Here is a 26,019-nt window from a genome sequence, read left to right as displayed (position 1 = left end):
CTAGCATTTTTTTGCAGTGCATCTCCTCACGTGCAGATATTGCGTGATCTCTCTGTTTTTGCACTTGAAATTAATTATCTTCACTTCTGGATTAAACGTTCTCAAAAGTTACCAACCAATCAGAATAGACTTCCACGACTGAACCATGAAAATGATACATGGAATCATATTGGCTGAGAGTAAACTGCACCCGGAATTCTTTCGACAATCATAACGGATCTTTAATTACTTTACAACTTAATAATATTATTAATCACACTGTAAACCCCAATGTTGTCATTAATAAAGAAATCAAGTTATCATAACTTAACTTTACTTAAAATTGCAAGTTTTGGCATCAAAAATTAAACAGGTGTGTTTAATGTAGGCTCATTTGGCAGCAAAAAATTTAGATTTTAAGTGTTATGATTTGTGTTAAGTGTTAAGTGTGTTAAGAGTTCCGACTCTTATTTGGAGCTGAATCACACGAGACTTTCAATTCCCGATGCCTATAAATCGAATCTTTTTTTAATCGACTACTGTCTCGACTCTCGAGCCTGTTCTTCCCCCTCCCCCACAGCCTCGCTGACTCACTGCAGTTCTTGGGCGCGTAGAGAGCGAACTAGTCCTAGGTTTTCCGCCCGATCGGAACCAAACCACTCTAGGACAATTCTCTAGACTTTCTAGATAAATAATTATCGAAAAAAAGTTGAACTTTTGCATTTTTCGTATGTCTAAAATGGGGTCATTTAGAAAATGGGCGTGGCAAAATACACTCAAAAGCCTGTAAATCCGAAAAAATTCATGGAGATCGGACCATAGGTGGCGCTATAACTGTCAAGAAGCTTTAATTATTATTAGGGAGAGCTGTAGAGAGCGTCTGGTATTTTCTGAGGCTGAGAAAACGTATATGGTAAGTGTTAATTCATAAAACTTGTCATAAAACATCAAAATGTTTGCCAGAACATAACATCAAAATTTGTTCAATGTTGTAACAGTTTTTTCACTGTATTTTCTAGCCCGACATTGTTTTCGAGCCGTTTATTCCCGCTCCAGCCCAGAGCCTTCACCGCTGGTCCCGTCCAGCACAGAGCCTTCACCGCTGGTCCCGTCCAGCACAGAGCCAGCGCTCCACGTCAACCCTGCCGAGTTAGCGCTTCACGTCCCGTCTGCCCAGCCAGTCCCTGTCCCAGAGGCTGGTCCTAACTCTGTCACTTTCCCCAAGAATCTTTTTTGGGGGGGGGGGCATAGGTGCAAGGGGCCACGGCCACCAGAAAAATCCTCTCCGCCATGGCCACCCGAAGGGTCCTCTCCGCCATGGGCACCCAAAGGGTCTTCACCGCCATGGCCACCAGAAGAGGCGTCTCCGCCATGGCCGCCTGCTCATCGTGCTCTGCCCTGGAGGTTTCCTGCCCTGGATAGGCCACGCCCTGGTCAGCCTTCAGGGCGCCCACCCCCCCACCCCTGTTGATGTTCTACGGCGCGAGGTCGTGCCTTTTTATAGGGGGGCGTTATGTCACAGTCATCGTCTGCACCATCCTGTCTTCGTCTTCACTGCACTTCCCAGAATCCTTCTTGTCTCCACACCTGAACTCACTCCCTCAATCACCCACCTGTTCTTCGTCATCATCATCCGTGTCACCTGTCCTCACCTCATTGTTCATTGGTATCTGTATTTAGTTTCCCTCTGTTCAGTCAGTCCTGGTCGGTTCTTGTGAAGGTTACCTTTGTGTGTACCCTCTGCCCGTCTGCCTGCCTGTACCTGTTTGTTGTTTTGTTATTAGTAAAAGTTTGTATTGGAGCCTTTGGACTTTGAGTCTTCTTCAATCCACACCACACCATGACAGTCCCTTGTAGGCAGACTTTTTTTTTTAACTTGGCTAAAACAATATTGAGCTAGGCCTATGTTTCATCTCCCGCTTCTTGATTCTCGTGTCACTTGAGCGGACAGGCGTGCTTTAGGATGTCATGACAATGACAGTTTAGGGCGGCACAAGTTCGCATTCATTTATACTTTGAGGGGCTGAGGTGGGTCAGACCCGGCATATTTTAAGTCGGCTTTTATGCGCCATTGTGTCTTTACACAGAATTTTGAGCAGACACAGAGCCGCTATAGATCAGCCTTAACTCGGCTGTGTAAAGATGCCATAGGTCATTTAAGTTTTTTTTCTTTTTTTTTCTGAAAAATGTAATATGTTATATGCAAGCTAATTGTTTATGTAAACAAAGTACCACATATCCCCCAAAACACACCATAAATGTATACTTGAGAAGTTAAAAAATTATATATTTTTATACAATTGCTCTGTAAATGTTTAGGGTCCGAACTGTCCCCAAAGACGATGAGGGTAAAGGGGGAATGAGGATAATATGAGGGTTAAAACAATCTTACAGACCCCAACAATTTGAACTGTAGAGTACATATAAAAAAAAAAAATAAAAAAAAATAATGATAAACAAACCTACCAAACAAAAAATCTTCATACAAACAATTTCAAATGTTTCTCTGATGGCTCAATATTCATAATTTCATATTTAAAATACTAATTTCAAAATATTATTTCTGTTGTACATGTCACTGCTGTACAGCATTAAATGTAAATGCAATGTTCAATCATACATGACTCTTCATATGCAACTTATGCACTGTAAAGATGACATACGAGATAAACTGATGGATGGGTAGTCTCAATGTTCAGTTTCTGATACGCAAGGACAATTCCAGTGAACATTTATCTCCATTACTAACTTTCAGAGTTCAAACTGGCATGGCAATGGTGATAAACAGCTTCCAATGGGTCTCACATTGATGAGAAAAGCATTTTGCAAATGAGCCACGGTTTGAAGCAGCATAAAGTGTGAGAACAAACCAGTGGGGTAGCAATTGAGCGGAGGTTTAGACTCCGGGAAACATACCAAGTGTTAACTCAGCATTATTCTCCCTGAAATGTCATTTATTATGGATCCTGTCCATTTCCCAGAAGTTCAATGGTTTGACAAAATCTACTGCTGAGCTGAAGGCACACCTGCTTCTCAGTGCAGTTCTGCTCATGTGGAGACTGTTTTGTAACCGTGATGTCAGTCATTTCATCATTTCAGCGGGTAAATGGGTATTCACTTTTGTAAAGAGCTATGCTATATCTAAAACTACTTTTCACATATTTTATTGATTTGATGACCTTATTACATTTTCCTCCATGGATGCAGAACCTGATTTCACGAAGTACAACTTTGCTGATTCTGGAACAACATCCAATCAGATTTGAGGGACAAGTTTACAGTTTATGTCAAGTTTAGGCTTACTATCAAGGTTTGGTGCTTCTACATCAGTGTTAATTCACCTATCATTAACCTCTTTTAGGGATAACTTATTAGGTTTAGGGGTAGGGATGTGATTAGGACAACATTTTCATACAGGAATGTTCAAAATATGTTGATCCAGAAAATCAGGACGTGCTTCATGGACACACTGGGCCCTATCATGCAATGCAGCGCCAGGCACGACGCAAGTGTTTTTTGCTAGTTTCAGCCCAACATTTTAGTTATCATGTTCACGTCCTTGTTTAAATAGCAAATGCATTTGCGCCCATTTGTGCGGCCATGGGTGTGCTGGTCTGAAAACGATGTCTGTTCAGGCGCATTGTTGACGCTCTTGCTATTTTGAGGCAACTGAAATAGACTGCGCCAATTTAATATAGTCAATGGCGCAATATTTTTTTTATTTAAAGGACGCGTTAGTAATGTGCACCTATAGGCAGGTCCACAACGCGCATTCACTTTAACCCGTAGATGGTCTGCTTGCAGGCTTTAACCTCGCGCACGAGCAGATCCGTTTTCTCGCTAGAGAAGTGTTCAGTTTTTCTGCTTGCAAATTCCGCCATGTAAATAGCGAATCCGCGAGCGCAACAGGCTTTTACAGGGAATGGGAGATGAGACTCTGATTGCTTTATTGTATGTTACGCCCAAAACAAACCCATTACTCATTAAGAGAATCGGAACAACCCTTTTAGACCATGCCCCATGTGCGCCGACAATTTTAACGAGCAAAAGTGGATTCGGACACGATCTAAGTGCACTTGCGCAGTGCGCTTAAGCGCATGGTCTACAGCGCACTGCGCAAGTGCACTTAGATCGTGTCCGAATCCACTTTTGCTCGTGGCACACTATGTCAACTACCCACATGCATGTAACGTTCTGTTATATTTGAATATGTGTGTATCAGCACGCCATTACCTGTATAAGTCTGTTCTGTTCAGTTTGCAGTGTGTTCAGGTCCTGTCCCAGGTTGCCTTGTCCTCGTCTAAGAGACTCATAGTCCATCTTCAGCTGGCCCGCATGGGCTGACAGCTTAGCAACTTCCTCTGCCAAGTTGACCAATAGCGCTCGATCCTGACCTTTGACGGACTTAAGATCCGTATCATGGTCGGTGAGCGAGTGCAGCAAAGATGTCTGCACGCCTTCCAGCCGCAAGAAGTTACTGTTATAATCAGGGCAGTTGGGGTCGATGAAGATATTAATGCGTGATCCATCACCTCTCTCGACTGTCACCAACGCATTGGCTTCGTCCTGATTGGTGCTAATATGGGGCGGACCATCCGACATGGGGGGAGCCTGGTAGTGGTTCATAAGAAGAATGGTTCCAGTCACTGTGACTGCGAGCAGAACGGCCACGAAGAGTAGGATGGTACATAGCAGATAGCTACAACTCATCCTCTGCAGACAGACAAAGACAGAAAAAAAGACAGAGAGACAAAGAGTTAAAGCGTAATAACATCATAATCATCATTATCATTTTGGCAGAACAGAAAGTGCTTTTTAAAGCCTGTTGGGGATAATACTGCAGTCTGACACAACTGCAGGAAAGACAAAGAAGGAGAGATGAAAGTGCTGAGATGTAAGGATGTATTATTATTTGTATGAATAACAATCATACATACGCATAAGAATGAGCTTTGTATGGTAATCATGTGTTCTTCATCTGAGAAATCCATTTTACAAATCAGAATCATAAAACCACACAGACGTAGACACAATGTTGTCATGTGGTGTCATTGTGAATTATCTATTCACTCCACAGTGCTCCCGTAATAGGGAAAAAATAAACCACTTTGATTTTACCATCCAACCAAATGTGTGTATGTGTAGTTTGGACATGTGTGTGCAATGATGCACTGGCAGTGTTGGTGTGTTCTCTGTGTAAAATATGTTATTCCCTGAAAAAGGTGCGTACACATATGTTCTCTTTTTTTCCTTCTTGTTCATAAATATGCAAAACAGCCACGCTGGCATTGGCCCATGCTGATGGGTGGTTAATGGCTTGCTTTACGAGTTGGCTTTTACGATCAACTAAGGGAATATAAAAAAGATTTCGGGGAAGCACTTCAGTGAACAGTTTACTCAGAGACCAGAGATCCTCTCTCCTCCATCTCTGAAGCCTAGTGGAACATGTTGAGGCAATAGATAAGCTCCTGGAATGAATTAAATAGGATCAAACCACACGGTACTTGTTGAATACATTTTGTTATACCTTGGCTTATCCTTCAAATAATTACTTCTGAGTCTAGTTTATGGTTTTGGTATTCTGTCTCACACACACACACACACACACACACGCACGTTTGCTTCACTATATGAGTGAGGACATAGCATATTTAATTTCAGGTTAATTATTTCTATCAGATTAGATATTTTATATGGCCATGGCCTTACCCTACCCCTACCCCTAAACCCACCCATCACAGAAACATGCACAAAACAGTAGACTTAAATAAAAACATGTTTTGTCTGATTTAAACGCCTTTTTAACTAGTGAGGTCAAGTAAAATGCCTTAACTAGTCGGTTGTTCTAATATTTCACTACAAGTGAGGACATTTAGCCCACACAAGTATAGCCAAACCTGTACACACACACACATATGGAAGTAAAATAATGACAAATGTTTTTGAAACAAAAAGCCTGTTGAATTGTACTACTTGAAAAAAATATGCATTGCATTAACCCTGCTTGTATTTTTAATGCATTGCATTTTTAGGGCTTGCATTTTTATGGGCTGAAATTTAGCATGGTTGAATATTTAGGCAGTGAATATTTCAATTCAAAACATTTCAAACACATTTTCATTAGTAAAATTTCCATAATCCATTTTCACCTTTCATATTTCACTTCCAAAATATTCAAACTGATTAAAAATACAACCTAATATTCAACAGGCGGTTTTCGGTCCATTTTATTTCGCTTTCAAATTCGCTTCCACAAATTCAGTGGTTCAAATTCGACAGTAAATTCAACGTCGACATCCAGGAACTGCAGGAAAAGCAGTCGATTACCGAGCATAATCTCCATCTGCTGTTAGTCGACCTCACCAGCAGTGGGTGCAAGCGCGTGATGTTGACGATTAAACTGGGAAGGGTCATAGCACTTTCATATTGCTGTTCTATATTGTTAGTTTAACTGTAAATCGCTTTGGATAAAAGCGTCTGCTAAATGACTAAATGCAGGGGTTAAATTGGGATTTATTATGTGGGGGTGCTCTCCCTAGGGGGGTCCGGGGGCATGCCCCCCCTGGAATTTTTTTTGGAAAAATAAACCATTAAATACCACTTTCTGGAGAGTTTTGTGCAAAGAAATGGAGAAATTGAGTATTACATGATATGTGAAAAACTGCAAGGTTAAGAGCATTTACTTTGCAACAGGTATTAGGACATTTAGCATTTACATTACTGTTAATCAGTCATCACTTGATTACACGTTGTATTAGGCCTACCTTGTTATGATATAGTGAGTGACCCATACAATGTGCCAAACATAATGTGCCACATGGAGAGACAGTGCAGCATATGACAGTAGCAACAGCTGAGAAGATTTGGGTCTGTGGTGACCAGGTCCACCTCATACAAACTTCCTTCTCCCATTCTCTCTCTTTACTACGACAACACACACACACACACACACACACACATAAAAAGGCAAAGTTTTGATTTCTGGCTCCAGTGGTTGCCTTACACAACCCACGTAAAGTTGATAATTCCGCGAATAACTGCAATTGCAAATACAAATATGCTGACTGAATAGATTGCTAGTTTATTTTAAGTAGCCAGCTAACGTTAAATTAGCAGTTCTCTTGGCAGTTTGCTGATAATCCGGTATCTGAAGTAAAATGCTCAAAACACTCCTGAGAAAAATCACATGGTCAACCTAGTCCTGGTTATTTAATTTTGATTTAGTCTTATTTTCCTTACCTTGTCATTTAAGGCCAGGGCACTTTTTTGACATTTCTGGAACATCCACATCCCGCGCAACCACGGTCTCCCAGGAACATTGGCCGTTTCTCAATACCAAGTACGCAAACTTCGGACTTGCGTCCTTTGTAGTTCGGACTTGCCAAGTTCGACTCAGGAGAACGAACTCCCGAGGACGAGAGGACGCAAGTCCGGTTATTCTGCAAATGGAACCGTGCGTTCTTGATCGCGTCACTCAGCACGCCTCTGGCTACTCCGGTTATCTCTTTATGTATATTTTAGGCAACAATAAAACGAAATATGCTACAACTCTGCCTCTTTTCGTCAACAATAAAACGAAACATGTTATAAAACACCACCCTGCCTCTTTTCATTTAAAAATCTTAAACATAGTAGCCTAATGGCCATGTGGTTCAAGCAACGCGTACTATCTTCACTGCATATATTTATAACATGAACATGATCTTTTTGTTTTCATTTTAAAAATATGAAACATTATTTATTTTTATTGACATTTAACAAACAGAGACAGGGTTGTGTAATTTTATTGTACATATAGTGAAGAGAATGTTAAAATAAATATAAATATATATATATATATATATATATAGGCTATATATATATATATATATATATATATATAGCCTATATATATATATATATATATATATATATATATATATATATATATATATATTTTATATATATTTTATATATAAAATAAAATTACACAATCCTGTCTCTTTTTGTTAAATGTCAGTTTTAATGATCAATTATATCTACAATGATAAATAAGGCAAACAATTCAAACATAAGTAAGCTCTCTAATAGGCTACAAAGTTAAAGTTAAATAGCCTAAATATATAAAGTTATGAAACCTCACTTTGCCCTCAGCCAAAACGATTTTTTTGCCAAGGAACAAAGTTTAATGAGACCAAAGATCGACTTATACACAAGACGAATTATACGTCAAGTTTATCCACTAGACTAGAGACATCAGAGCCAGCGGCAAACGTCAGAAGCACTAGCCGAGGAAAAGCTGTTCCAGTCGGGGTTGATGAGCGTTGAACACCCGCGGTGAACGCCTGGATGTCACAACTCCGAAAACGTCAGAGACATTTTTCAAATAGGCGCTATCTTTATAAATAAACCACAGATTTGAGCTTTAAACAACCACATTCTCGCCTGAAACACTCTTAAAATTACATTTCATGACACAATAACAGTAGTATTTTGATATTACGCGGGTTTTCTCCTCTGCTATTGACGCTTGCTGATTGGTGCGAGATGCATTCTGGGATACCTGGCTGTCTCAAGTCCGCACAAGTCACCTCTCGATGCATCCTCGGTAAACGGGGCGGATCAAGAACACATCCGGGGATTTGAACTGGACTTGGCTAGATGTGAACTTTGAATTGGAACAGTACTTGGGCAGTGACTGATGACGTTTCACAAGTCCACAAGAACACAAGTACAGACAAGAACGCATATTGAGAAACGGCCATTCATTATTGCTGTGTGTACATTTATCCGTGTCAGATGCGCATGCGCGAGCGATGCGCAATCATGGTCGACTGCAGGGGTGGTAAAAGTACTCAAAAGTAATACTCGAGTAAAAGTATATATACCTAAATAAAAAATTACTCCAGTAAAAGTAGAAAGTCCTCCATTCAAACATCACTTGATTAAAAGTACAAAAGTATCCGATTTAAAACGTACTTAAGTACCGAAAGTAAAAAGTAAATATTCAAATTAACTGTAAATATCAATAATTAAGCAGATCAATTGTTTTGGGAGTGATATGCAATGTTTTATTTGAACAAATGATAAGATTAGATACTGCAATTAAGAATTTGTTAGCTAGCTGTTTACAAGGCACGTTTCAATATGAAATCACTTGGATAACAATAGTAACATTAAAGCAACACTAAAGAACTTTTCCTCTGCGGTCCCCCTACAGGTTAGAAGCGGCATTGTCCGTTACCGCTGTCGTAAATAATTTAGCCTATACCGCATCCTACTGTCGCACGCATGCTCGCTGTTTATCCACTGTTTATCCAGCACCGGCTTTAGAGTAAATGATGTCCAATTGTAACACTTGCCGTAAAGCAAGTCAGATTTGTAGTGTTCTTATGTCTCATTCGAACTGCAGAAACGCGACCCGATCTGGCAAACTTATATAGTGTGGTTTTAGCAGATATAGGACCACAAAGCAAATGCAGAAGTGCCTTTCAGCCTGTTACGACTTGATCCGCTGAAACGATTTTGAAAACATTATTTTAAGGTAAAACATTATTTTAAGGACTTTAACGTCAATTAACGTCAATATGTTTTATCAGATTTGAGGGTAAAGTTTTGAATGCTGAAATTTCATTCACCCGTGGCAGGCAAAGAAGACATTTCAGCCGATATTAATCTCCATTCACTTCAGTGAATTCGAACATATCATTGATATATGGCCATGGGTGATCCCTGTCGGAAATCTTGGGATCATTGCTGGCAGCGAGAGCTGCAGCTTCACCGGTTTCTGCGGTCAATGGCGAACTGACTGACTGCTATGTGAGCGTATGCTGGCAAAGAGCTTGTGCGTTCTTTTTTTCAAAAGAAAAACAAGTTTTTCATTGGTTTGGAAAGGCAGTGTAATAAATATTTGGAGCGGGCATGGGGAAATGTATCAGAGTAAAAAGTAAACTTTGTCTTTAAAATTGTAGTGGAGTAAAAGTGAAAGTAGATGCAAATAAAACATACTCAAGTAAAGTACAGATCCCCGAAAAAAATACTTAAGTAAAGTAACAAAGTATTTTTACTTCATTACGTACCACCATTGCTCGACTGACAACGAGATTAAGCAGCTGAACAAAAATACGGCCGTGTTCCGATTGTTCTCATCTCAGCTCCGCCGAGACAAAATAGACATGCCATTTCAAAAATCTTTCATTTATTGTCAGAAATATGTTTTCAAAAGCATCACTTTCATCAAATTGTATGTGACATAATTTCCAGTAGGCAACTGACTGCAAACGAGCAGGCTTATGTGCCGGGGCTGAGCCCCGGAGAGCCCCGGCCCAATTTAACCACTGACTAAATGTAAAATTGGCTTGACATTCACACATTTAGGGACCGTCTCTAAAGTAACATTGGTAGTCCTATAGGCCTAAACGTTTCTAACTTCAATTGCAAGCTTCAATCTATTTGAATAAATTGCGCATTATGCCTGACACCTACATGAACACTTTACAGTTGGTTTTATGACTGTAAGTCGTTCTCTTCAAATGCTATTGAAGTTAGAAACGTGTATACCAATGTCGTATGTAACTTTAGAGACGGTCCCTAAATGTGCGAATGTCCAATGTCAAGCCAAATTTATGCCAGTATCACAGAGAAACGCTCAGCATTAAACTTTGCACATTAAGGTCATATTCTGAGTCCTTCTGCTTGCCTGCGAGTTTGGTCTTTTATATCACTGTATTAGTCCATAAGCTACGTTAAGCTTTTTATATGTCCAGCAGGGGAATCCTGACGTATTGAGGGAAACCCTAGTAATGCATGCAACACATCACCGCAACTAAACAACCAATAGAAATATATGTCAAACTCAAATGTAACATTGGACCTGTACATCCGCATCGGGGGAATAACATTATAATCTCGTTCACGGTAGAGAAAGAAGACACTGTAATCGTGAAGACACTGAATTTCACATAAAACAGACGTCATAATAATCACAGATAAACTTACATTGTTGTAAATTCGTTTTTAATGAATGAATGGCTTGCTCTAACTGTTGCTCCGGTCTTCGTCAACATCACTCGCTTGCACCCCCTGCTGGTGAGGTCGACTAACAGCAGATGGGGATTATGCTCGGTAATCGACTGCTTTTCCAGTTCCTGGATGTAAACGTTGAATTTACTGTCGAATTTGAACCACTGAATTTGTGGAAGCGAATTTGAAAGTGAAATAAAATGGACCGAAAACAGCCTGTTGAATATTATAGGTTGTATTTTTAATAAGTTTGAATATTTTGGAAGTGAAATATGAAAGCTGAAAATGGATTATTGAAATGTTACTAATGGAAATGCTTTTGAAATGTTTTGAATTGAAATATTCACTGCCTAAATATTCAACCATGCTAAATTTCAGCCCATAAAAATGCAAGCCCTAAAAATACAATGCATTAAAATACAAGCAGGGTTAATGCAATGCATATTTTGTTCAAGTAGTACAATTCAACAGGCTTTTTGTTTCAAAAACATTTGGCATTACTTTACTTCCATACACACATACATATGTATTTACATGCATTGGAAATTTGATTGAAACATATTTAAATTCATTTTCCAGCTAATTAAAATGCCAGCATGAATGAAAAGACAACATAACACATTGGACATTATTTCATGTTTTCCAGGTCCAACATAATTAATTGATGTCTTCATATTTATTCAAGCCAACTATTCATACTAAAGGACAAATGTTATTTTATTTAACTGGTGACTGATGCGCTTAAATTCTACATGTAATCCAATTGAACTCAATTCAGTGCCCCCTGGACACTTTCCTTTTGAACAGCTGTTTCATCTATGAAAAACTGCTAAAAACAGATTTATACCACAAACTCTCAAAAGATTGAAAGCAGTATTGATGGTTGGACTATACAGTATGAGCCATTTTCCCTGCAGATCACCGTGACTGTTTTCTTTTCCATGTTGATTCTTTCCAGCTGAGCCTCAGTAGATTGATAGCTATTTTTGCTTCTAGTATTTTATTGAGTGAAAATTGCAACAACTATCTCTCGGAGTCTCTCTCTCTCTCTCTCTCTCTCTCTCTCTCTCTCTCTCTCTCTCTCTCTCTCTCTCTCTCTCTCTCTCTCTCTCTCTCTCTCTCTCTCTCTCTCTCTCTCTCTCTCTCTCTCTCTCTCTCTCTCTCTCTCTCTCTCTCTCTCTCTCTTATTGTCCCTTTTCCAAAACTCTCTCACACAGACACATACACGTGTTATTCTAAACACAAACACCAACAACATGTCTGTTTTGTCCCACACATTGGTGTATTCACTTGAATTTTAATTTTAACGCCCAGAGAGATGAAGGGTGTTTCTGAAAAAAAAAAAAAAGTGTTTTGCATAAAATATTCAGAATGCAACTTCAGTAGATATGAGATCATAAATGAATCCATATAAGAGGGCTGACACACAGGGAAGAATAATGAAATGCAGAGTATAAGCCAAATGTGTGTGTGTGTGTGTGTGAGAGTCTTATATTTTCTGACTGCTTATCAGTACAATCACAAATATGCAATTCTTAAAGACAGACATGAAAGGTTTACATATGAAACGCTAGGTGTAATATAGTAAAAGCCTTTCCTTAAGCCCATCAATTTTCCGAAGGCAAGATTCAATCCTCCATTTTATATTTATTTCTCACTACTGTAAGCGCAAGGCGAAGAGGGATTACTAACTGAACAGAACCAAAGCATACACCTGACAAGTAATGACCTGACCTGACAGAAACTACAAGTTTCCCTTTAATAATAATAATAATAATAATACGTTTATTTTATATAGCGCCTTTCTACAAACTCAAGGTCGCTTTTCAATATGATACAAATAAACATGACAGTAGACAAAGAAACAATACAGATAAACTGAATAGGTAACATAATTAAACTGAAAAGATAATAAACTCATCATAAAGTCATGGATCAGAGACACAAGAAGCAAAAAGGTGGGGTTTGAAATCATGTAATGATTGAAGGTCGCGAATGTGTTGGGGAATAGAATTCCAGAGAGTGGAAATTCCTTTGAGGAGAAAGAGATGCTGAATTGTGAAGAACAAGCCTATGCATCACTTTAATTATGTATATAAGATAGTGGGGTCGAAAAGACGAAAACAATTGTTTTAGTTTGCATTGCAAACTATTTTATTAGTTATTAGTGTCATAATGTTTCTTTGTTTAAAACGTTTTTTTTTTTTTTTCATGTCCAACTAATTTTTAAATTCAGATTTGTAAAGTAGACTCAGACGTTTAGACCCCACTTTATATGCTCCAGTAGTTCAAGGAACTAATAATCTATAATGGTGTGAGAGATTGAAGCCCTTACCTTGGGCGGTGTTTGTCTGACTGTGTTTGAGTCTGACCAGCGATGTTTGAGCTGAGAGGAGTTGGGCACACATTCACAGAATGTCTGCATCAAACAAACAAACAAACGAACATAAAACTAAATAAAGTGATATTTTTATTTGGCATTTGGTATGTGTGTACTGGTTTGGCTAAACTTGTGAAGGCCAGATGTATTCAATAATATAGTGAAATATCATGACAACCGACTTCTGTAATCAGAAGTCAAATCAAGGTTGTATTTTTAATCTAATGTTGTGCACAGAATTCTATGAGGGTTAGGTTTATGAGATGGAAGTCTATGAGATGTTCTCCCTATACTCAAACAAACCTGTGTGTGTGTGTGTGTGTGTGTGTGTGTGTGTGTGTGTGTGTGTGTGTGTGTGTGTGTGTGTGTGTGTGCGTGTCTCTAATAATGCCCTTTTAGTAATATAGCTCCTCTTATCTTGAAAACGCATAAGATCACATATACACTTTCATAACAATCTCATCAGATTTTCTTTTTTATGTCCTAGGCAATAACAATATTACATTAGCTTTTCGCTATATGGTAACAAAATCAGATCACTGAGACATTAGGAAGGCCTGTCAGTGCTCTCTAATGCCATCCACAGATGGTCTCTTTTTTTTTCAATCACTCTTACAGATTCAGTGTGTTCAACCAAACAACTCAATGGTGTATGTTATTCCAACATTAAAAAAAAAAAAAAAAAGGTAATTTTTTTTAGACTTTCTTATTTTCCAATCCCTCCTATCCAGCCACCTAGAGAAACATGCTATGATTAAAGCAATGGATAAAAAAAAAAAAAAAAAATTACCTCATTGAATATCTGTATTTTTCTCACTGAAATACATCACAATTTGGATGAAAAATTGGTTGTGACTTTATACTCAACAAAATTACCCCAAACATGTCAAAACACAAAATATTGTTTACAGCAAGGCACTGCACCAGAATAAATGTAAAAATACACAATTTCAAAAGTGTAGCCACTTGACATTATAACTGTTAACATGAGACTAGTGTCATAAAATCGCTTACTAACCATGTGCAGTTATCCAATCTTTCTGCTCCTATCATAACCATGTACAGTAAACACCCTGTAACTTTCACATGATACATGCATGGATACTGCCCGTAATGAAGAGAGAGATAAAGAGCAAGAGTGTTCCAGGTCTGCATAAGCTGACTACTTGTTAAGCTAATTTAGAGTTAGAAGCTTTACACACTTTCTTTCCCTGGTTTAAGACACATCATAAGCCTCGAATTACGCCGGTCACCTGGGCGAGGAAGAAAAAAAAAAGAGACAGAGGAAACGTTGAAACAAAGCAAACAGGTGAAGAGCCTGAAGAGATTAGACAACCCATACTGACTACAGAGCATTCTGACAGCCAAAACTTAGTTTCAGTTGATACGAACAGTAAGAGAGACAAAGAAACAGACAGAGAGAGAAAACAAATTGTGAAACAGAAAGGAACAATGAGACTTTATGAGTTTGTGGTGCTCATATTTGTGCAGTTTTCACCCAGTGGTAAAAATCACTATCCATAAGCAGGCATTTTTCAGTGGCAGGTTCTTTTTTTTCTAAACAGGACGAGATTATAGGCATTCATTTTGTAAGAACTGTCTATGAACAATATCATCTGTTGACCAACCATGCAAGTTTATCTGGCAGGAACAGGTGGGCAAATCGTTGGTTTTTGTTTACGAATACTAAATCAACTACGCAGTGTTAAAGTATTACAGCTTTAAAAGTAAAGGATTGCACGGCAACAACTGAACTGCAGAAATTAGATCTGTGCTTTGTCTCTGTACCACCAAAAACAGCCTAATGATTGGCTTTTCAGAGGTTTCCTATATTTCATTTTCCATACAGGCTCACATTAAATTCCACTTGAAAAACCAAATCTAGGCCTATCTGATTTTTACCATAGTGATATAATAAGATCTATTCAGCGAGGTTAAACATTGATCAAAAAGATTTCTATTTCAAATAAATTATATTCAGTTAAACTTTATATTCATCAAAGTAAGAATATGTTTACACAAAACATATTAAGCAGATTGATAATAAAAAGAAATGTTTCTTAAAGGGACATTAAGTAAGAATTACTCCCATCTAGCGGTGAAATTGTATTTTGCATTCAAACGAATTGTGCTCTCCAGCGCCTCGCGTTTTCAAATGAAAATGTGTGTTGCATCTACGGTAGCCGTTATGTACCAAAAAGCTATGACAGAATGTCTTCTAATAGCATTCTGCTCCTCTTAATTAATTACTCTTTTTTCATTCTTTCCTGCCATTCCAATTCAATTCAAATTCACAATCAAGAATTTTAAATGCCCAGCCATGCTGTGTTCACACAATCGTATAAAATGTAACACTTCATGTATATTAAAACGCATTTTGGTCTTTCAAATAAAACTGCCAACATCCCTTCTCCTTTCTAACTGCCTGTCAAATCTCCAGACAACAAAACACATCTCCCTATCCAATATCCATCGTTTGCATATGTGGCACACACATAAAAAAACTCAAAAACTCAATACTACTGTACAGTAACCTATCTCACTACTTTAGTATCATTGTTGTTTTATAGTCATAGACACCTTGAGGTTTCCAACAATCTCAACTAAGGCCATGACAAAGAGACAAAATTGCACATTGCACAGATATCCCACGGTGAGGAAGACGAATGGATTTTTCAACCAATGCTCCTCGTGTATATATCTCCACTCATACATAGGAGAGTTTCCTGTGAATAATGCATGTAATAACCTAAGAATCAATACCATCTGACCACAAAGATGAACTCTCTATCACTTGCTTTCTCTTTCTATCTCTTTTCTCAATTTCATTTGCTCCGGCTTACCCTTCCTTCCTCCATTCTCTCTCAACCGGAAAGTTTTTGCCTACATGGACCCCAGCAGAATAGTAAAACCTGAAATCATCTACATTGTACAGTCCACATGAGGAAAACCGCTTATTAAATATACTAAATAATGTTTTAATTAAACTCTAAACGTGCACAAACATTTGTGTGAGGGTTATTTTTTAAGGTTAAGGGGATACAAATATCATTAGCTTAGTATGAAAACAACAGAAGTCAATGGAAAGTCTCCATCATGATTGACAAACAAATGTGCAGTATGTGTGCGGTTGGGTGCTCCTTCAACTCTAATCCACCCCAAATGCTATCGGGTGTGAAGTGATGGCCATTACAAATATGAGATAGAAGGGCGAGCCAAGGACAGCATACACAAACACACACAAAAAGATCCACCACTGAGACACTGGGGGCAACCGAGGCCACAGGCATGTGTGAACTGAATCTGATGCTATCTGAGGCGAAGAATTAGGGGCATCTTGAAGCATAAATGGGTAAACTGGATTGTCCTGGTTTTCTCTTGCACTCAATAAGATTTATTTACTTTGGAAGAAAAACAGAAGCTTCACTCCATTATAGAGACATACTCAATGGGCCTCTATTCAAAAGCCTGTGTATTTTGGATCAATGCAGGGCACTATCCATACAAGACACTGTTATTGGAAATATGTAAGAAACTATTGACAAACTGTGAACACCATGAACACAGTGGGAGAAAAAGGAATTTGTGTGTGAGATCCATTTTCTGTCAAAAATTATGGTTCAAATAATGATCGCTTGATGTGGTTTCAAAATTGTGGTTAGCGGTGTTATCTTGAATCCACTGTGGGCTGATTTCTGTGGCAATCATTGAATGACAGGTGATCCCGAGCTGAACTGAGAGACAAAGACACCTGCTTTCCAGCCAAATGTGTTCATGCTAATCATATAATCATGTCTAGTTAACGGTTATAAAGAAGACAGTTAACACTAATGATAGTTTCACAAGTTCAGACATTATCCTTGAGATTGATAAACTGATTTGGATTGCAGCCACAACTGAATATTGACTCGAGATTTCCCCTGCTAGACATAAACTAACAGATAGTTAAATACTATGTAGAAATTGTAGAAAGCTAGGACACCATTTTCAATGAGCTTGCAGCAATCCTTTCATATTATTAACAATCATATCACATAATATAGAAATGTTACAGATTTTGTTGACTTGTGTACTTAAATTAATGACGTCATATCCACCTTACATTCAATTTCCGGTTTTACATTAGTAGAAACCACTAAATACACTTTAATGTATTATACCCCGGTTTCACAAACAAGGCTTAAGATAGTCCCAGACTAAAATGCTTGTTTGAACTGTCTTACAGTTTTTCTCAATTGTTTACACACATTTTCTGAAAGCATGCCTCATACTCTCAGAACTCTACACACAAATCAAAAAACACACACAGAATGGGCAAAACCCCTCAATTCTCCTGCAAAATTAAACTTTACATTCAAAACAAAGTTATTTCTTCTCAAAATGGTATTTTGTTTTCAAATGACACACACAAACCATCATATGAATAGACATAAGAACCAGTTGAACACTGATGTGCTCAATGTAAAACACTGTGATGAATGGAAAACACTTCTTTTCCATTCATAATAATGACTTAGGCCTTTGTTTTGTTCAGTGTTACACTTACTACAGACAGTACATACATAAGTGTGTTATAAAATATTTGAGAATATTGTTTTTATATTCAGAACACACAAATACACGGTAACAAATATATTTTATTTTCCGCACAAAAACAATGTACACAGTGTACATCCCAACCAACACAAAGTTGCACATACAGTGGTCTACATACAAAACAACAGAAAAATGTACTGTATACAGTTACAGTAAAAAAACTAAAAAAAAAAACTATGCTGCATCCCCTCTTCTGTTTCGGTCTTTTATGCTAAAGCTCTGATTGCTAATTGTAAAACTGTGTGACATGTGTTTGTCCTTGTGACGAGTCAGTGTGCATATTTGAATGGCAGTGTGTTCCTTGTGAAAACAAGAGATTTTCTGCATGAAAATGGTGCCAAAAGCAGAGAATTGTGTGTAGTGTTTTGAAAAAAAGTGTGTTTTAGAACTGCAATTTGAGTGTAAAGCAGGAATTGTGCTTGTAGTTTAGCAGAATTGGTTCAGGGGGTTGGTGAATGAGTTACATGTTGTGGTCATTGTGTCTCAAGTACCAGAAATTGTGTGTAAACAATTGAGAAAAACTGTAACTGAAAGCAACTTGCACTGACACATCTTAAAATATGTTAGTTGCATTGTTTGTCTCAAGCACATCAGTAATGTTTTTTTTCTAAGGCATGTTTATAAAAGCTACTCAAATTCCCTAATAGAACTAAGGCCTAATTCTGGCTTAATCTAAAGAATTTGTAATCAACAGATTGTAAAACATTTTCTCCACCATACAATATATTTTAAAATTACCTGCATGGCTTTAGCATTTAGCAACATAAGTCATGAAGCTTATGATATTCTAATATCGATCTAGCATATTGCAATGTGCAACAAGTGTCTCATATCGGCCACCGAGCGAACGCACAGAGAAATGTTATAACTAAACTTTCAACACACTCAAATGTATTTTTAGTATGATTGTTTTGACGAAGTAAAACAGCGCTGCGTAACCCCACAATTTTAATTTGTCAAATAAAGCGACCTGTATGTAACTCTAACAATGTTCAGGGAATAAGGAGGCAGACGTTAAACGCAACTTTAATTGTAAAATCAACATACACAACAAAATGAAAGGAGTGGCAGCGGCCAACTGCGGCATATAAACATAATAAAAACAGCAACGCAAAATGTCCCAGGCCTGATATCTCGCCCTTCACTGTCATAATTCCTTTTTAAATTCTTCTGGAGCTCCTCCATGGGACTTGAGACAGGTGTGTCGCACAGGTGTCTCTCATTAACATTCGCTCCACCAGCCTTGTTCCGCTCCCACGGCTCTCGGCCTCACCCTGCTATATACCACAGTAACATTAATAAAACTTTAATACATTGGCTCATCCATGAACATGATTTCTGCTTGAGTCCTGTCGGATTGCTCTCTATCCGATGTGGAGGTGAAGATGACAACTCCCATGATTCCATGCTCTTTCACTGCGTTATCAAGCTACGCCTTTGTTATTTTGTCTCTTTGTTTATGATGACAACTTCCATTTTTGGGTGAACTAACCCCTAAATTCTGAGATGGAAAGGAATTATACATTTACATAAACTTTTGCTTAGAACTAATTTTTGCCAAAAATATCCAAAGCAATTGTTTGGACAGACGATGTCATTCAATGTCTGAAAAAAAGATTTGTTTTGAGGTTCAAACAGGGTTTCATTTGTTGTAGACATGACCTGGTGACCTGTTTGAGCCTGTGCATGTGACCCGTGTTCAAGTATGACTCAGGTAATTTTCCTATGCCGCCTCTATATTCTCCTCACACTTACTGTGGCTTCAAAACTGCTGTATCAAATAAAATACAGAAAAGCCCTAAAATCCAATTACATGACTAAACTGGCTCAAAACACTTGACACCAAATATATAATCCCCAACTTCCAGCATAAAAGCACAAAGTCTTTTGGTATAGAAAACACAGTCAAGGGAAAACACACAAAGCCTTGCTCTCTGAATACAAGATGATTGAGAAAAGAGGCTTTCACACTTTCAAGTGAACAACAAAGCCTAATTGTCACCTTATATTTCAATATTGTACCTTTCATGTATGTTCTTTTCTCGCCCATCTGTCATACTTCTCTGTCTCTTTCACTCACCAATCCATCCCAGCTTTCTCTCTCCAGTAGTGAGCATTAGAGAGGACGCCTACCTAACAGTGGGTGGATTAGAGAACTCTCAGAGTAGCTACTAACCTCCAAAGCTGTGCGTTGATTCACATGCCATCAGAAACTCTTTTCAGGGCAATGCGGGTGGCTAGGCCTCTCCAGAGCCAATTGGAAGGCAGAGATTTTGGAGTACATTATGATTTCATATCACTAAAAATAAAATAACCTCATTGCGTCATACATTAAATGTAGGTCTTTTGAAGAAAAATAGCTAGACCAAGACAACAGACCTTAATAGTCTCTTTTTTTTTCAGCAGCAACAAGGTAGTGATTATGGATATTGTGATGAAAGCTTCTAAATAATCTAAATATTCTCTCTCTCTCAATTTAATTCAATTAAAAATGTGCTTTATTGGCATGACAATCAATGTATTGCCAAAGCCTTTCTAATTTTTACAGTGAATCATCATACGTGTACATATACATAAAAAGTAAGTAGAACAATAAATCAACATTTTTGAATTCTATGAACAATTTAGAAGGTGTGTGTGTGTGAGTCTGTGCGTGAAGCTGCGTGTGTTTGTGTGAGCTCTCTCTCTATCTCTCTCTCTCTCTCTCTCTCTCTCTCTCTCTCTCTCTTTCAAGAGGGTGTCATGTTTAGGCAACGGTGAGTAATTCAGCTTCTCAGTTGTTCAACAACGCAACTGACAATTTGTGGCATAACAAAATCTGTAATTGAATGCATGCTCACAAGACTTTGTTTTCAACAGACTCTTATCCCTATGACACAAATCATTTTTTTTTTTTTTTTTTTTAACAATTCAATATACCACATACTGAAAAGGGGGTAAAAATGGTATTTCCTGTTTGAAAAAAGCAAAACATTTCTCAAAGCTGAATTGAGCTCACCATTGTTCAGTAACTACAATTCCAGTGAAAGCGTGACTATTTTGCTGAAAATGAACAGTTAAATGTGAAAATGTGATTATTTAACAAGAACTGCTGTTGTGACAGGTGACACTCTGTTGCACAATGCTGTAATGAGATGTGTTTTAATAGATTTAGAAAAAAACAAGTAATAAATGCAGCACACAACACACAGTTAATAACAGCCTATGAGGTTTGAGCTACATTTGAGCTTAATTAGGATCTTTGCTGTAATTTCTGCCTCTATCACCTCCAAGGCCATTTCACAGCAAAACAGGTGGTTAACAACATTCAACTATGCGCGTCCCTCTACGCGTCCCTCTACGCGCCCTCTACGCGTCACAGCCTGCCAGAATGGGAGTGGCTAGCGTATAGAAAAGAGGGGCTCAACAGGCTGAACTCTGGTTTTCATTGACTGAAGCGAATAAGCTCGTGGCGCGAGCACGGCAGGTTACGCAATACTCGTTCCCTCTTCTAGAGAGAACCGAGGTTACATTAGGTAACCAAGTATGTTCTCTTACGAGAGGTTCTCTCGTATTGCGTAAGTTGCTTACGCTACAGGAACCCCTTGTCAACGCCGTGCGCGCCAAGCATCCGCTGCATGAGACCCGGGGAGACCCGTGGAACAAAACATGCAGAACAACGGGCGGCCAGCAACGCAGGCCAGCACATGTAATAGACACTTGATAGGAACACAGAGCGGCTCCGCCGGTCTATGTATAATGTAGAATAAAGGCGGCCAGCAACGCGGGCCAGCACAGTTCACAAGCACATAATAGGCAGATAATAGAGCGGCTCCGCCGGACTATGTATAGAAAGCATTACCCCTTCGCGCAGCTGTATGGGAATAGGGGGCCAGCAAAGCGGGCCTGCACAGGTATACCGGTGTTCTGACGATTTGTGCTGCCTTGTCGAAAAATGCTACCGTAGAGCGAATCGATCACAGAATGTCGATTAATATTATATGAAATACAATTCTAATACAATTCTAAGTTATGAGTAGTTACTGTATACTGTAGACTACTGTTTTTATTTTTAAAACGGTGTGAAAAGTAAAAATTATCATCAAATATTGACTTGTCAAAGCACACCTTTCCTTAGTAACCGAAACTTTCAATTATTCTTGTTCAGCTGGCTGACCGTACAAATATTCATATGGTAGTTATCATTTTTTAAAGGGAAATTACTTTATAACACATGAAAATTTACCTTTTGTTAAAAAAAACTGAGTCTGCACATGCGCATAACCAGTAAGTAGCAAATCTCGATGGGTAGCATGAATCGTCAGAACACCGGCGCGTCATAGGGAAATACAGATCGGCTCAGCCTGTCTATGTATAGCGAGGCTCGCCTCGCTGATATGAGAGTGGCCTGCACATGAACAACTGGGCAGAACATACACATCACTTTAGACTGACAAAAGTTTAGCCTGCAAGGCGGGAACTTCCAGGTTATAGAACCTCATGAATGTAGAGGGGGAGGCCCAGCCTGCCGCCATACAAATATCGTGAATAGAAATCCCGCTGGACCAAGCCCACGACGAAGCCATGCCTCTAGTGGAATGGGCCCTGATGCCCATAGGGCACTGCAGTTGTTTGGACGCGTAAGCTGCTGCGATAGCATCCACTATCCATCTGGATAGGCTATGTTTCGAGGCAGCGAGACCCTTGATGCGCCCTCCAAATGAAACAAAGAGCTGCTCAGAACGCCTGAAGGCGGCGGAGCGCGTGATGTGAATTCTCAGCACCCTGACGGGGCACAGAAGGTTACCATCGTCCTCGCTATCGGATGCTGGCAGAGCCGATAGGGAGATGACCTGTGCTCTAAAAGGCGTGCCAATCGGCTTGGGGACGTAACCATGTCTCGGTTTGAGAATGACTTTAGAGTCATTTGGTCCGAACTCGAGACATGCGGGGCTGATAGACAGCGCGTGTAGATCCCCGACACGTTTTACTGATGACAGAGCTATCAGAAAAACGGTCTTGAGCGAGAGGTATTTAAAGCCCATGGATTCTAATGGTTCAAAGGGAAAAGCTTTCAGGGCCTCTAAGACCAAAGAAAGATCCCAGATCGGAACCGAAGGGGGCCGCGGGGGATTCATCCTCCTGGCTCCTCTGAGGAAGCAGATGATGAGCTCGTTCCTTCCTATCGCGCAGCCGCGCGTCGACTCCGTGAACGCCGCAATAGCCGCAACGTACACTTTGAGCGTGGAAGGTGCCCTGCCCTTGTCCAACAGCTCTTGGAGGAAGGAAAGTACCCACGAAACCCCACATGTGCGATTGTGCGTGGGTCCAGGCTTTTAGTAGCGCACCATTCGGAGAACACTGACCATTTAGACGCATAGAGCCTTCTCGTAGAAGGAGCTCTGGACTGCGAGATCGTGTTCATGACCCCTTCTGGCAACGCAAGGGGTATCCGTTGATTACCCACGCATGCAGAGACCAGCGCTCTGGATGGGGATGCCACACACCGATCCACCGACTTGAGAGAGAAGATCTTTCCTCACCGAGATCAGCCATGGGGCTATGTGCGACAGCCTCACCAGCTCTTTTGTCTTTTGACGCAAAAAGGTTGACTTCCACTCTGCCGAAAAGGGCCGATAGAGACTGGACCGTTTGGGGGTGCAGGGACCATTCTCCCGAGGGAATGTTGTCCCTGGGCAGTCTGTTCGGGCCGATGTTCTCGTGGCCCGGTACATGAGCGGCTCTCAGCGAGCGATGGGCCCACATGAGAAGGCGTTCCGTCAGTCTGCACAGACCCCTGAATCTGACACCGCCCTGCTGATTTATGTAGGACACCACAGACATGTTGTCCGAGCGGACTAGAACATGGTGCCCCCTTAAGTGTGGGAGGAAGCGCTTCATCCGCTATCATCTCCAGACAGTTTATATGAAGGCATTTCACCTGGTCTGACCACAGGCCAAAGACCGGTCTGCCCTTGAAAAGAGCGCCCCAACCTAAGTTGGAGGCGACCGTCGAGATAACCTGTCGGTGTGAGACAGCTCCCATTGTCACTCCCTGCTGGTACCAGCCGGCCGCTAGCCTGGGTCTCAGTGCTAAAACACAGCTCTGAGTTACTCTGATTTGAATGCCGCCGGACGCCCAGGCTCGGTGAGGCACTCGAGCGTTCAACCAGCGTTGCAGTGGGCGCATGCGCAGTAGACCCAGCTGAAGTACTGCTGCAGCTGAAGCCATATAACCCAGCATCCTCTGAAATGTCTTTAGAGGTGCGATGCTGCCTTTCTGGAAAGACGCGGCCAGGAGCCGAACACGAATAAGTCTTTACATGCAAAATGGTTGAACAAGTTGTCATAATATGCATGTACAGTTTTCCCTAAGGAGATTGTCCTATGTTCACATTTCTACAGCACTATGCAGTGCTGTCTTTTCCTTTTTGTATCGCAATGACATGGTCTGTCAACAAGTTACAGTACAAACAGTAAAATTAAGGGGGGGGGGGGGGGGGGGGGGGGTTACAATGGTGTTTCATGTATTCAGAGTTGTTTACAGTGTTAAAGAGATGGATTCTCATGCTAAACATGGCCAAAGTTTAAAAAAAATATTTTGGATGAATAACAGAGAATTTCTGTGCCGAAAATCTTACTTCCGGGTTGGTACAAGTTTCGGCTGTTTTTTTCCGATCATCGATCTAATGTTGTAGACGAGAGTGGAACTCCTTATATGAGCATTTCTCTCGGAAAAGCGCGCCCGTGCACACGTCGACCAGAGGAGAGCGAGACCGCACACATCAACGCGCTTCAACAGGAAATCATTGGCAGCGCTGCATAGGATTTGTTCAAGAATGTCTTTAAATACATTTGTTTAGCTGGCCACTGTAGGTGTCTGTTTGTTTATTGTAAAACCAAATCATGTCCTCATAAACCACGAATAAACACACACAAATGTTGTAAGTTATAACTCGCGCATGACATGGTGTTCTAAAAACACTGCGCTCAAGTTCAAATCATTTCTACTTTTAAAAAACTCCCGCCTCAGTCGGCATCAAACTACACTTCTCACATGTACACCTTTAAAGAAAAAAAATACGACGACATAAAGAGAAAATTAGTCATTTACAAAAACCGCTAAGCAAAAATAAGTTATACAATTCCAGTACACACCACATAGAGACGTCCTGCTGTAGTCGTTGCTGCTGCTGCACGTCTTCAATTTCAGCCTCGGGATCTGATTCGGGATCAAAAATGCATGGCTGAATCTGATTGTTAGCCATGGTTTGTTTTGGGATGTCACAGCTTCCAGATGTTCTCAACGCAAAAGCTTTGCGCGCTCGTGATTATTTAGCTCCGCCCACACGGCACGCCTCCACCCGCTCGTTTTTTTCCGGAAAGTCTCGGTACAGCCTATCTTTCTTTTATAAATATAATAAAACTAAAGACTTTTTGGAGAAATGAAGGATGCAATACTAGGTACTCAAGATTAACATGAGATTGACTGAAACTGAATGTTTCACCCCCCCTTTAAATGTGAATCTTGTACAGTCTCTTGCAATCAAACTCCCACATACACTAAGGTGTAACCTACATTTTACAATAATTGTCATCAAAACTTTAGATATAGTTTACATCAGAACATCCCTCCAGAGTACACTGTTATATTGACAACATGACTAAGACATTTGACTGTCTTATCCGTACACAATGACACAAGGACTTGTCATTCTGATGGCACTGACATGTTCATTGACACAGATGAACTAAGGATTTTAAGCAAGAGACTGGCTTTTGTAGGAAATCCATGGTATTTTGCTATTTGTACTAATTGTTTTGAGAAATGGACTTACTGTTTTGCAAATGTCGAGGATGATTCGAGAAATGTACCATAGCGACTGAGAAAAACTGTAAACAGGGAAAGCAAAGTATGTCAAGACAAACACTGAATGCTGGCATGGCAAAGCCAACATTTGTTTAAAATAGCATGAGACGTATACAATGTAGAATATTATCTTTAGTTTAAACTGTTGCAATGCAATAATGCTGAATTATGAATTATGTTTAACTGAATTACTGTTAATTCCTGAATTACTGTG

General features: G+C 39.7%; 1 protein-coding gene across 1 annotated transcript in view; it reads right to left on the bottom strand.

The window, feature by feature from the left end:
* Positions 1–26,019, bottom strand: part of LOC130078833 (fibrinogen C domain-containing protein 1-like) — a 120,554-nt gene that overhangs the window by 59,915 nt on the left and 34,620 nt on the right. The window contains exons 2-3 of the mRNA XM_056244530.1: positions 13,316–13,399; positions 4,213–4,692 (exon numbers count right to left, since the gene is read on the bottom strand). Of these exons, the coding sequence (XP_056100505.1) occupies positions 4,213–4,692; positions 13,316–13,399 (564 nt within the window). The remainder of the gene's footprint in view (positions 1–4,212; positions 4,693–13,315; positions 13,400–26,019) is intronic.

The sequence above is a fragment of the Rhinichthys klamathensis genome, unplaced genomic scaffold, assembly GCF_029890125.1.
Source record: "Rhinichthys klamathensis goyatoka isolate OS25496 unplaced genomic scaffold, OSU_Roscu_1.1 h1tg001000l_1, whole genome shotgun sequence".
Classification (NCBI taxonomy): domain Eukaryota; kingdom Metazoa; phylum Chordata; class Actinopteri; order Cypriniformes; family Leuciscidae; genus Rhinichthys; species Rhinichthys klamathensis.
Note: the sequence above shows the minus strand (reverse complement) of the source record. Positions and strands in the feature narration are given on the sequence as shown.